This window comes from Triticum aestivum, chromosome 5A (assembly GCF_018294505.1).
Source record: "Triticum aestivum cultivar Chinese Spring chromosome 5A, IWGSC CS RefSeq v2.1, whole genome shotgun sequence".
Taxonomy (NCBI): Eukaryota; Viridiplantae; Streptophyta; class Magnoliopsida; order Poales; family Poaceae; genus Triticum; species Triticum aestivum.
In genome coordinates this window covers 469529602-469542435 of record NC_057806.1, presented here as the reverse complement: position 1 = coordinate 469542435, position 12834 = coordinate 469529602, and the positions used below count along the sequence as shown (strand labels likewise).

Below are 12834 nucleotides of genomic sequence, written 5' to 3'. Positions count from 1 at the left end.
GAAACCCTTTTGATTGGCATACTGCCAAACCCACTTGGTGGCTTCTTGATCGTATCCGAATCATAGCTCAACCCCCTTGGGTCCGACGTGGATCGTATTTGAATCAGCGTCGTTAAACAACTCTCAAGGTCATTTGGGGGCTTCCTGTTCAAACATAGGTCGTATTCGAACCAAAGAGAACATAGCTGTCGATACCCTCTTGATCGGCATCGCCAAAGCCACTGGGGGCTATATGACCGTATTCGAATCTTAGCTTAACCCCTTTGGAACGGTTTACTGATCGTATCTAAATCAAAAGCCTCAAAAAGTTTTATTCTGTCTCTGGTAAAGTTTATTGCAGCCACAATTACTTAACTTGAGACCTTTTTGGGATTATATCTCAAATATATATAAGTGTTTTATGCTTAACCCGGCTTGAGTTTTGACTATAAGTCGCCAGTTTATGACAATCATCATCTATGTGGAAGCATTGGCTTTTAAGGATTGGGTTATCATCCTTACTGCACAGGTTATGTAAGCCGGCAGTACAAATTCAATATCACAATGGTTATATGTGAGATATTATGACCCGCCCTGGTTTTGACGCTAAGTCGCCAGGGCATATGTTGTTTAAACTCTCTGCAGGATTTGCAGAAATATGACATATAAATGATTATCCGTTCTGGATTTTTCTCAAAAGGCTATAAGCCGTCGGGTCATGAAAATTCCGGTTTACAATGAAGGCGTATTGAATCGCCATCGGCCAAGAGCCGCTGGGTATTTAAACTTCGGATTTACTTGTCAACAGATAAGGTATTTGAAATCTTTAAATAGCCAAACTTGACTGGATTTTCGTTATGATATTGAATGATTGAGGTTTTCAAACCGGGTTATTCAAATCTTTAATAGCCAATATGGCTGGATTTTTATGATGATATTGAATGATTGAGGTTTTCATACCGGATTATATTATTCAAATCTTGAATAGCCAACATGGCTGGATTTCTATTATGATTATCAATAACCAGTATTATGATTGAGGTTTTCAAAGTCGCTTTAGCGCAACAGCTATTATCTTTATCAATGGGCATGATTTATTTTACAATGGAGGAAATAGTCCCGAGTCGCTGCAGGCTTACGACTCGGCACTTAGGGGCTACATTATTCAGATTGGGATTATATCAAATATGCAAGTCTCATGTCACTGCGAGTATGCACCATGGCACTTGGGGGCTAATGCAAAGTCATTTTTTGCTCAACTTGTTGAAGACCCGACTCATCACATTCTAAATGAGCCGGCCCTTGGGGGCTACCAATTGCTCCTGTCAAAAATTCAAGGTACACAAGCCTTAATCCATTATATTGAAAGATCCACTACTCAGTTGGTAGAGTACAAAGCTTTTAACCTTGTGGACGTGGGTTCAAGCCCCATGGTGGAGATTACATCATATGATGTTATTATTAATGAAGTATATAAAGTCCCAGCTTAGTATTATCTTACTGAGCCAGCCCTTGGGGGCTACACGTTGTTGTTCAAGTCTACATGATCATATCTACAAAGTTCCTGCTTATTATTGCATAATGACCCGGCACTTGGGGGCTACACTGGTTGAAGTTTTCATGAGCATAAAGCAATTACAAGTCCCAGGTTGCTGCAAGCATGACAACCCGGCACTTGGGGGCTACATGTGTGGAGTATTCAGTTTATATGATTGAGATGAATAAACCAGATTTCTTCAAAGTTGCAACATTTATTGGATCAAGTCTTAAACCATCACTTTGTTGTGCTCAAGACTTGGGGGCTACAGGTAATATGGATATAAGAGAGAAAAATCTTCAAATTATTAGTTTTGAGCAAATCAGGAGGATCAATTACATAAACCGGTGTCAACAACAATTATGACCCGGCATCATTTGTTTTATAATCCAGCAGTTTTTGGTAATGATAAACCGGCAAGTTTTACATCTTCAAGCCGGCTGAATATCAGATGAGTATTTGAAGACCAAAATTATTTAACCCAGCGCCTTGGAAGCCGGCTTAAGTGGATTATTCTTCACAATATTTTTCTGTGAGAAACCAACATCAACAAATTGAGTATGAAGCTAGCTTATTTGACCCGGATTTTCTAGATGAAGGAAATGACATTTGGACTTAAGGATAATCAGGTACCGTCTCAGGAGAATATTTAACCCGGAGCACAAGGAATTAAGGATGATCAGGTGCCCGCGTACAAGAATTTTTAACCCGGAACACAATCTGTCAAAGTTGTTCTTGTATTTGTTTTACAGGATCAATTTAACATGGATAAATCCAAATTAAACCGGGGGCTAATGTCGGGGATATACCCCGCGGTATGACCCGGCCGGAAGTATGACCCGGCCAGACTTGGCGCTTCACCGATAACCCGCCGGAGGACTGGCAATTCACGGGACTGGCGGCTCACTGGTCAGACGACTCATGGATGACCCCGACGGCGGGTCACACAGAAGACTAGGCCCAAGGCCCAGTAGGCCGGCTCATATTATGGTAGGCCGGCTTAAGACAGAAGGCATGAGGAATATTTCCTTTACGAGGAAGCAAGACCCGTACTTGTATCCGACTTTAATAAAGAATAAGTTAGTTCTAATCCTAATAGGACTCCACATGTAACCCGCTCCTCTAACTTATATAAGGAGGGGCAGGGCTCCCCAAAGGAGGACAGGGAACAAGAAACAAGATCTAGGGCTAGACACAAAGAGCCGGCTTACCGGCGACTCTCTCGTGATCATAATGAGACCTAGCCACAAACAGCATGTAGGGTTGTTACCGGATGATATTTCCCGGGGTCCGAAGCTGTCTAAATCCTCGTCTTGTGTGTTGCGTCTCTCAATTCCGCTCAACCCCTTCAAGCTACCACATAGATGCGTTGGCCTCGCGACTAAGTCCTTTCATGAGGACATCTGCCGTGACAAAACCACGACAATTACGCAAATCCTATTTAATGTCTAAGCCAATAAAATTAGCAATATGTAAAATAAAAATCAATGATCAGGGGGAACGAGGAGCTTCTTCCAAGCACGGTGGCTTATATATTTGGAATGCTATTTTTCTATTAGATGCCCTATATGCACCCGGACGAAGGGGGTACATCAAACCCCGCACACAACATGCATTTCAAAATCATGGTAGATCGAAGGGCCCTCGGCTGCTAACCGTTGATATAGTATATTGAAGCATATATATTCCTAAATGGGAAACGATTAGCTTCAACCGGCTGATAACCATGCCGCGTCCGCCTCCTTCAGCGATTGACACGCGTCACGTGGGCCCCCACTCCACCGATATCCTTATCACGAGCGAAACACCTCCACACTTTTCTTGCCCGTAGCCAAAACTCACTATGAGTTAATAACTTGGCCAGCGCGCTTCGCCGGTGAGCCGCACCCCTTGTTGTTGCTCGGCGTCCCTCCGCATCCGGCTAACCCATGTGTCGCCGTTGCCACTAGAGGAGCACATCAAGAAAAGCAACAGCTCGTCTAGGCTTGTCTACGACGACGACTATTCAGCGACGACATTGAGGAAGATGGCCAAGGAGCAGTTCCTGGTGACGCAACTGCTTGTTGTCTTGCTTCCGGTGATCTAGCTAGCCGGCGGCGAGCTCGCCGAGGTCGTCGCCAAGATGTTTAAGAGCATACTGGACTGCTCGTCCAAGGCCAAACCGTGTTGAAGCTTTTCGGCTCGATCTGCTGACACAAAGCTTCTACCACAACATCACCTTGGTTGCATTTTTTTTGCAACATGGGTCTTGTTGCGGGAATACAAAGAAGAGGCCGGAGATGGTCTTGCAACAAAGGTTATCTTGAAATGCAAGTTTTGCAACATGGGTCTTGTTGCAGAAACATGGGCGGGTTGGGGGCGGCGCCGCGCTAGGCGCAGCTCTGTCGGTGCCAGGGGCAAGGTTGTTTGTTTCTGCAACAGCGCGCTTGTTGCGGGAATTAATGAGGAGGCATGCGAGGCGCATGTTCTTGAAATTTTTGCAACAAGGTTCTTGTTACAGGAATACAAAGAAGAGGCCGGAGATGATCTTGCAACAAAGGTTATCTTGAAATGCAACTTTTGCAGCATGGGTCTTGTTGCAGGAACATGGGCGGGTTGGGGGCGGCGCCGCGCTGGGCACAGCTCTGTCCGGGCCGGGGGCAAGGTTGTTTGTTTCTGCAACATCGCGCTGTTGCGGGAATTAATGAAGGGGCATGCGAGGCGCGGGCACTATATCGGACGGCTACGGGGACGCGTAGCAGCGCCCTAAATAGCAATAGCAAAAGTTGGAATCCTGACACTGTGCCCCGCATTGTCTAAGGTAGTGACAGGAAGCATACGGGATGATTAGTGTATAGAGATGGCGGATGCGATCTGGTGTAGAAGGGAAATCCACCTATCATCGCTACAGTCCGCAGTTATTAAGTGTATGTAGATGGCAGCAGAGAGATACTAGTATATGGTTGGCTAGGCGCGGGTGGCCGGGTGTGTGTGACCAGGCATCTGGTCCAGGGATTCAGTGACGATCGGTGCGTCCTTTGGCTGTCGATGCAGAGTTCTTCGTCCTCAGCCCGGCTGGGTCCACGGCGACTACTCCTCGATCACTGCCCACCCAGGCGATCGACGGTTCTCTCCGTAGGCAGAAAGAGGCGGCTGGCACGCTCGTCCGTCGCTACACGGCGCATCGAGCACTCGCGGCCGGACACGGACGGACGAGCAGGACGTGTGCTTCTTCGTCGGCGGTAGGCTGGTGCAACCGCGTGCCGCACGCACACATTCCCTCGGTTGCGTCGCCGGTTTAGCCGGGGAAGAGAAGCCAGATAGCCGATCGATATCTACCCGCCAGTTACATATAATTTGTCTCTATCCTATCCTTGTGCTCGTTGCGTATGCGCTCGATCTCTCTCTCTCTCTCTCTCTCTCTCTCTCTCTCTCTCTCTCTCTCTCTCTCTCTCTCTCTCTCTCTCTCTCTCTCTCTCTCTCTCTCTCTCTCTCTCTCTCTCTCTCTCTCTCTGGCCTGTGTGCTCGACGGAGACGGGCACGGCGCCACAGCGTCGTAGACTTGAACCACTGGAGTAGGAGACGAGGTTCTGACTTCGTCCTCGCGAGAAGCAATTTCGTTTCTTTTGTTCGCCCGATTATATATCCTAACAGCTATACGATCACTGCTCTACCTGCTAGCTACAGTCGGCGAACGTGGTGCATGAAGCATCTCCTCTCTCGAGGGCGACAGGCAAGCAATTTCATAAAAATGTTGCGTAGTACTCCAAGGCCCCCGGCTGCTAACTGCGGACATACATACAGTAGTAGTAGTATTATTACGGTTGTAATGGGAAGTATCATATACTAGTATCATGCATATGATACTAGTGTATGATACTACCTCCCTAATGCATAGTATTATATATCAGTATCATGTAGTACTTTATTTATTATCATGCATGACACAAAATAGCATAGCATTTATTATGATACAGTATCATGATATGATACTCCACCATCTCTTTCTTCATTTAATGTTATGACACATCATCAAAATTGACTAGTTGACATGCATGATATTAGCTATGATACTAGCATTACAACCAGCCTTATATGAGTACAATACAAGTCGCTAACCAAGCACGCTGCAAAGTACTCCTCCGTCACTGCACTAATGCCAAAAAAATCAGGACGGAGGTAGTACCTTCATAATGCACAGTAATATATAGATTGTAACATGCCAGCCTTTATTAATTGAAACATGGACTCATTTTACCTCAAGGTGTGTTATGTTATAGTAATATATTTATGTTACCACAAGTATCTTTTCCTCATTAACTTCATGAAACATAAACAAATTTGTCTTGGAATATGTTAATTGGTTACTGTCTAAATTACTTCCAGTATGACTAGCCTATACAAGTCGCTAACCAGGCACGCTGCAAAGCAGTAGGAGTAGATCAGAACCCTGGCACGTACCGTTACCCACATTGTGTAATGCAATTTTGTCCAGGAACCCACCAATGATGCATCGACGCAGTCCGTATCTCCAGGAATGGACCGGCCGGGTCCCCAAGGACGACTACTTGATCACTCATCGACGCTCTTCCCGCTCTCCGTGGATTCAGCGAGCTGGCGATGATCGGTTCAAGATCATCCATGTATGCCGCGCATGAGCATGACACTGCATGCCTGCCTCTGCTGGTTCAAGGATAACCAGCCAGCCAGGCTTGTCCATCCATCCATCCTCCTCGCATCACACCGGACGCCAGATCGAGAGCACCGGAGGAGACGTACGCTGGTGGATCCAAAGGATTCATCAGTCACACGGGGACAGAGCCGTGGACTGAGAGTCGTGCACTGTGCGAGGAGACCGGCGGCATGTGCACGTACGCACGTTTTAGATGGCTGCCCAGCACAGCACAGAGCCGCCAGAGCCAACTGTGTGTCTGTGGCCATGCGCGGGTGGGTGGCCAATTAGACGCCATCTGAGAGAGAGAGAGAGAGAGAGAGAGAGAGAGAGAGAGAGAGAGAGAGAGAGAGAGAGAGAGAGAGAGAGAGAGAGAGAGAGAGAGAGAGAGAGAGAGAGCTGGACCGGCCCGGCTAGCCGCTAGCGTCACTGCTGATCGCAAGGCCTCCGGGCTCCGGCCTTCCCAGCCACCATATATGTGCGTGGCGTACGCGAGCACCTCCATCCACCATACACACACAAGCGTTCGAGACAGCTCGATCGACAGGAGAGAGTGAGCTAGCAGAGATGGAGAGGACTCGGCTGTTCGAGACGGAGACGCACGGGGGCCGGGCGGCGTACAGGCTCCACGCCGTCACGGTGGCCGCCGGGATCCTCCTGCTGCTCTACTACCGGGCGACGCGCGTGCCGGCCGCCGGCGAGGGCAGGGCGGCGTGGCTGGGCATGCTGGCGGCGGAGCTCTGGTACGCCGCCTACTGGGTGGTCACGCAGTCCGTCCGCTGGAGCCCCGTCCGGCGCCGCCCCTTCAGGGACAGGCTCGCCGCCAGGTACGCACCACGTCCGTGATCCGTCCGTGTTAGTACGACCGGCCGGCCGACCCACCAACGGCGCGCGCGCGGCCGCATGGCATGATCGAGGGAGATGCCACGCAGTTTTCTTCTTCTTTTCTTGTTTGAAACAAGAGATAGTATATCATGCAGCTGCGCGCAGGCGTACGTACGCACGTGCTCCCCTTGCTTGCTCCTACCACTACTTTGTTGCCTGATCCGTAGCCGAGGCGACACGTCGTCGTCGTCGTCCTCGTACGTAGGACTTGTGTAGTACGACCAGAGAGAGTGCCGCTCATCTTGCTTGCCTTTGCCCGGTGAAGAAGAAGAAGAGGAAACCACCACGTCCCTCCCACATGCACTTGTCCGTGCCTCTAACGGGCCGCCGGGCAGGACATCTTTTTGCTTACCGGCCGGGCGCTTATTAGGAGCAAGGGAGCGGTCAGCCGGAACGGCAGTGATCAATGGCGTCCAGCGCGCGGGGACCTACGTACCTGGGCAGCATCTCAGTGGCAGTGAAGGCAGAACAGACGCGTGCTGTCGTGGCATAGTTGCACTGGCCACCAGTAGCTACACGTACGGGTGCTGTTGCCTCCTCCAGCGCTAGGAGTACACCGTGCGTCTGCGTCTGCGTTACCTACCGCGGCGTTCCGATTAATTTGTTTTGCTGGCCTCATGCACCACGCCGAGCGCGTGCACGGCCGCATGAACACCCAAAAATCTTACCAGTTTCTTTTATTTCCTTTTTTATAATCACCCAACAATCTCACTTAGTGGCTTTAGTGCATGGGCAGATGGGCTGTGTACCAACGAGGAGAAGGTGACACCCCATCCGTTTCATGCACAACAAGATATCCCCCGCAAAAAAAAAACAAGATATGATTTTTTTTCATTCCAAAAAAGATGCCACTCATATATTATTTTCGACAACATTCCTTGTGACAAGATATATGGGAAATACATGAGCGGCCGGTTAAGACTTCTGGGAAATTGTGCTTGACAACACTGCAACGATTAATACTCTCTCCGTACCAAAATATAAGGTGTTTTTGCTGTTCAATTTGAATTGTAAAAACGTCCTATATTTTGGTACAGATACAGTATTTTTTTTTGACGGGGAGATAGTATATTCTTTTAATGTCTATACAAGCCACTTTTTGGTAGCCTGTAGGCATTCCATCTTCTTCCTTTTTTGAGAACTTTAGGCATTCCATCTTAGTGGACGTTAACCATTTTTACTGCTATCTCACTAGTGGGCTGGGCTGAAACAAAGATGCAGTTGTTCGATTATGTTTGCCCCGAGAAAACAAAACAAAAAAGATCGAAAGGAAGATACGCACTTTGTCACGATTCGAATGGAACTGCGCCCATAATCTGGTTGAAAAATCGACTGAGTTTGCACCCCCAAAAAAAGTACAGTTACACGAGAATTAGCAAAGGTGATAAAATATAGCTAATGACTAATGTCACAAGGTGACACGCTATAGCATACAATTATTTCGAAATCACAGATTTCTCTTCTTATTTGATCAATACATAACAAAAAAAACTTCGAACATGCCAAAACCTTTGGTTATTTCCAAATTTCAGATTTATATGTGTCTTTGTTAGACAGGCAAAGATTGCTTTTGACACAACATTAATCTTGTGAAAATGATGGAAGCTGACGGTGATGTCTATTAAGCCTGATGTATACAACAACTCAAATGCATTTAACAAGTCGAGGGTACGACTGAGTGACCCATACCACCCACCAGGTCGAAATCAGCGCTGAACACGGTGCAGAATTTAAATTTCAGTACGGTTGGCTGGTTTGGTCCAAGCTCCGGGACTCATCAGCTGATAGGTACACGGTCCCATCATGGCAAACCAGAGCACTTTGAATCTCCTGGGTAGCAAAACCGGATTTAAAAACTAGTTAACCAGGGACCTGTTTTCATATACTTCATCATTCAAACACATATTTGTCATGCTCAGCACTAACACGGTTAATTTTTCATTTGAACAAGGCACGGAGAAAGGCTACCTTCTGTGGACATCTTTGTGTGCACTGCAGACCCCTACTCGGAGCCGCCGAGCCTCGTCGTCTCCACCATCCTATCGCTCATGGCGTACAATTACCCGCCCGAGAAATTAAGCGTGTACCTTTCTGACGACGGCGGCTCGATTCTCACTTACTATGGCATGTGGGAGGCCTCCTTGTTTGCAAAGCACTGGCTGCCATTCTGCAAGAGATATAACATTGAGCCAAGGTCACCGGCCGCTTACTTCTCACAGTCAGATGGGCATCAAGAACTGTGCACCCCAAAAGAATGGTCATTGATCAAGGTAAGCAGATAGTACAGCTTCTTTTTTGAAATATATGCATCAACTGGCTATTGAACAGGGAATGTGTTGTCACACACTGGTGATGTGATGACAAGATTATTATATATAGTGCTCAACATTTGGCATGGCAACTGATAGTATTTCATCTTTTGGGCAGGACATGTTTGACGAAATGACTGAGCGAATAGACACGGCTGTCATGTCGGGCAAAGTTCCCGAAGAAATCAAAGCAAGGCAGAAAGGATTTCATGAATGGAACCAGGAAATCACCTCAAAGAATCACCAGCCAATTGTTCAGGTAGCTGTCATGCCCTCCAGAATGGAGTAAAGGTTTCCATGATTTTGGAGTAAATAACTTGCATGGTATTTGGGAGTCTGAAGTTCTAAACTTGTTTCTTTTGTTAGATTCTGATAGATGGCAAGGATCAAAATGCAGTTGATAATGAAGGAAATGTGCTACCAACACTTGTTTACATGGCGCGTGAGAAGAGGCCTCAGCACCACCATAACTTCAAAGCTGGGGCCATGAATGCTCTGGTAATCTTACTAACCTTGCCCCGTCACGCTAAGTAGACAGTTTACTGTAAGATTATAGTTTTCATTAGTAAACTCATATTCTAATACTGATTCTTGGCGAAATACTAGCTGCACCTGCACCATATTCTAATTCATAATTCCGAAGTTCTTGATAAACTGCATTATTGGACAAGAGTAACCAAAATGTTATTCTCTGCTTTCTTCATTCAGTTTCACCTCATTGTATCACTAGTCCACAATAAAAATTTCCCAAGCATTTGAGAGAATGGAAGTTGATAAAATGCAAGAACCTCGATTCTTCAGCCTTTTGTGAAACAAATGAAGTGAATGTATGCTTAAAATATGTTGGTACAGTCTGAAATCCTCAATAGGAAAATAGTCCCTGGGCTTACTGTCACTGAATGTGTTGCAACGAGATGTGTGCCAGAATCAATAGGAAAGTTGATTGATGCCCAATCAGTCACTTGCGGTATGTCTATAAAGCTACACAGAGCACAAGGACTACATACCTCCTGTCACATGGCTCAAGTTCCTGAGGTGTGCTGGTTGTAGTATGCAACTATGCATTCATACGATTAGCACCTGCAACAAATCAATGTCTGCTGCGCAGCATTGAAATCCAAGTTGCAATTGGACTATGCTTATATACACACAAATTTGAGTAGATATTGTCTACTCATCTTCTAGTGACACCAAAGACATAGAGTAAAATCCAAAATGCGCACCATATTCATGGGTGCATGCAAAACACAATGGTCAATACATGCATTCAAACGTATATCTGTTATCACAAATCATATGCATACACCCAATTTTTTTAGGAAGACAGTAGGTTTCCCTACTGTGATTTCTATAAATTTTGGGTTTTGAATGTACAGAAGCTACAAAGAAGTTAGCTAATACCATACACCCAATGTATGCACTTGCTGATACTTAAAAGCACTTGGTGATACACTGATCCCATTCTTTTGCCCTCCACCTAACAAGAGACAGTGAGAGGCTGAGAGTAGCTTGACACCACACCAATTTAGCTTACTGGAGTGGAATTGGTGTTTAGATGACAATTTTTTTGAGGGAATTATATGACAATTTTATTCCATGAAAGGTTGTAATGCTTTTGTCATAATGGACTTAACTAGAATGTGTCAATTTTTCTGCTGAAATGCAGATAAGGGTATCATCAGTGATAAGCAACAGCCCTATCATCATGAATGTGGACTGTGATATGTACTCCAACAACAACGATGCGGTCAGAGATGCACTGTGCTTCTTCCTTGACGAAGAAATGGGTCACAAGATTGGATTTGTGCAGTACCCTCAGAACTATAACAATCTGAGCAAGAATGATATATATGGGAACTCCCTCCAAGTCATCAATGAGGTCAGCAGTGCCAAATTGTAGCTTGAATTACATTCTCATGTTCTCCATTTATATTATATTATTGGCACTAACATGGCCACTCAATCTAATAGGTGGAGATGGCTGGTATGGACAGTTTGGGTGGCCCTCTGTATATTGGCACCGGATGTTTCCACAGAAGGGAGATCCTTTGCGGCAGGAAGTTCACAAAAGACTACCAGGAAGACTGGAATGCAGGAATCAAGGACAAATTACAAGAGAGCATAGATGAGACTGAAGAGAAAGCCAAGTCTTTAGCAGCCTGCACATATGAACATGGCACACAGTGGGGAGATGAAATTGGGGTAAAATATGGTTGCGCGGTGGAGGATGTAATCACCGGATTGGCAATACATTGCAGAGGATGGGAGTCGGTCTACAACAATCCTAAAAAACCAGCGTTTATGGGTGTAGGTCCAACGACACTTGCTCAGACAATATTGCAACATAAGCGATGGAGCGAGGGTAACTTATCAATTTTCCTTTCCAAGTACAACGTGTTCTTGTTTGGGCATGGAAAAACCAAGCTACGGCATCAGATGGGCTACCATATCTATGGACTATGGGCACCCAACTCACTCGCTACGCTGTATTATGTTATCATCCCTTCACTGGCCCTCCTCAAAGGCACCCCCCTTTTCCCAGAGGTAATGATTCATGCTATGAAAAAGCCTCACCTTAGTTACATGTATGTTTTGTATTAAAAAACTGATGTAATATTCATGTGTCGTTCAGATTACAAGTCCATGGATTGCACCCTTCGTATATGTCTTCTGCGTGAAGAACATGTACAGCCTATATGAGGCACTATCATCTGGAGACACGCTGAAAGGATGGTGGAATGGGCAGAGGATGTGGTTGGTCAAAAGAATAACCTCGTACCTTTTTGGAGTCCTTGACAATCTCTGGAAGTTACTTGGACTGTCAAAGATGAATTTTGTGGTTTCACCGAAGGTAAGCGATGAAGACGAGTCCAAGAGGTATGAGCAAGAGATTATGGAATTCGGGTCGTCGGATCCAGAATATGTGATCATCGGGACTATCACTTTACTCAACCTTGTTTGCCTGCTGGGAGGGCTAAGTAAAGTCATGAAAGTTGGATGGAATAATATACACTTGGATGCACTTTTCCCCCAGCTCATTCTCTGTGGGATGGTGGTGATAACCAGTATCCCATTCTATGAAGCAATGTTCCTGAGGAAGGACAAAGGCAGAATACCATTCCCAGTTACACTAGCTTCTATTGGCTTTGTGATGTTGGCTTTACTGCCAGCAATAGTTTAAGGTCCCACAAGAGGCATCAGTGTGTAATTAAGTACTCAAGTTGGTATGGTTTATGATTCTCTCGAAACACTTGCTCTGATAGTTTCATGTGCAATTGTATTTATATATATGTGGCAGAGCCCCGGGTTGGGTAGAGGCAATATGCGTAGCCCTTCAACTCAGGATTAACCATGGATCAAATTACCCCTGTGAAAATAAAAATGCCCAAACAGAAAATGTCAAGAACGCCGATGCAATCGACGACACATCTAACTCAGTCTCCTCTAGCACTAGTAAAATCCCAGTATGGGAG

General features: G+C 45.9%; 1 protein-coding gene across 1 annotated transcript; it reads left to right on the top strand.

The window, feature by feature from the left end:
* Nucleotides 1-6659: 6659 nt before the first annotated feature.
* LOC123104079 (cellulose synthase-like protein E6) lies at nt 6660-12623 on the top strand. Its single transcript, XM_044525801.1, has 7 exons — nt 6660-6994; nt 9004-9322; nt 9480-9620; nt 9728-9859; nt 11028-11240; nt 11333-11905; nt 11994-12623. Exons 1-7 carry the CDS (start codon nt 6735-6737, stop codon nt 12540-12542), a joined length of 2187 nt encoding a protein of 728 aa, XP_044381736.1. The 5' UTR covers nt 6660-6734; the 3' UTR covers nt 12543-12623.
* The last annotated feature ends 211 nt before the right edge of the window (nt 12624-12834 follow it).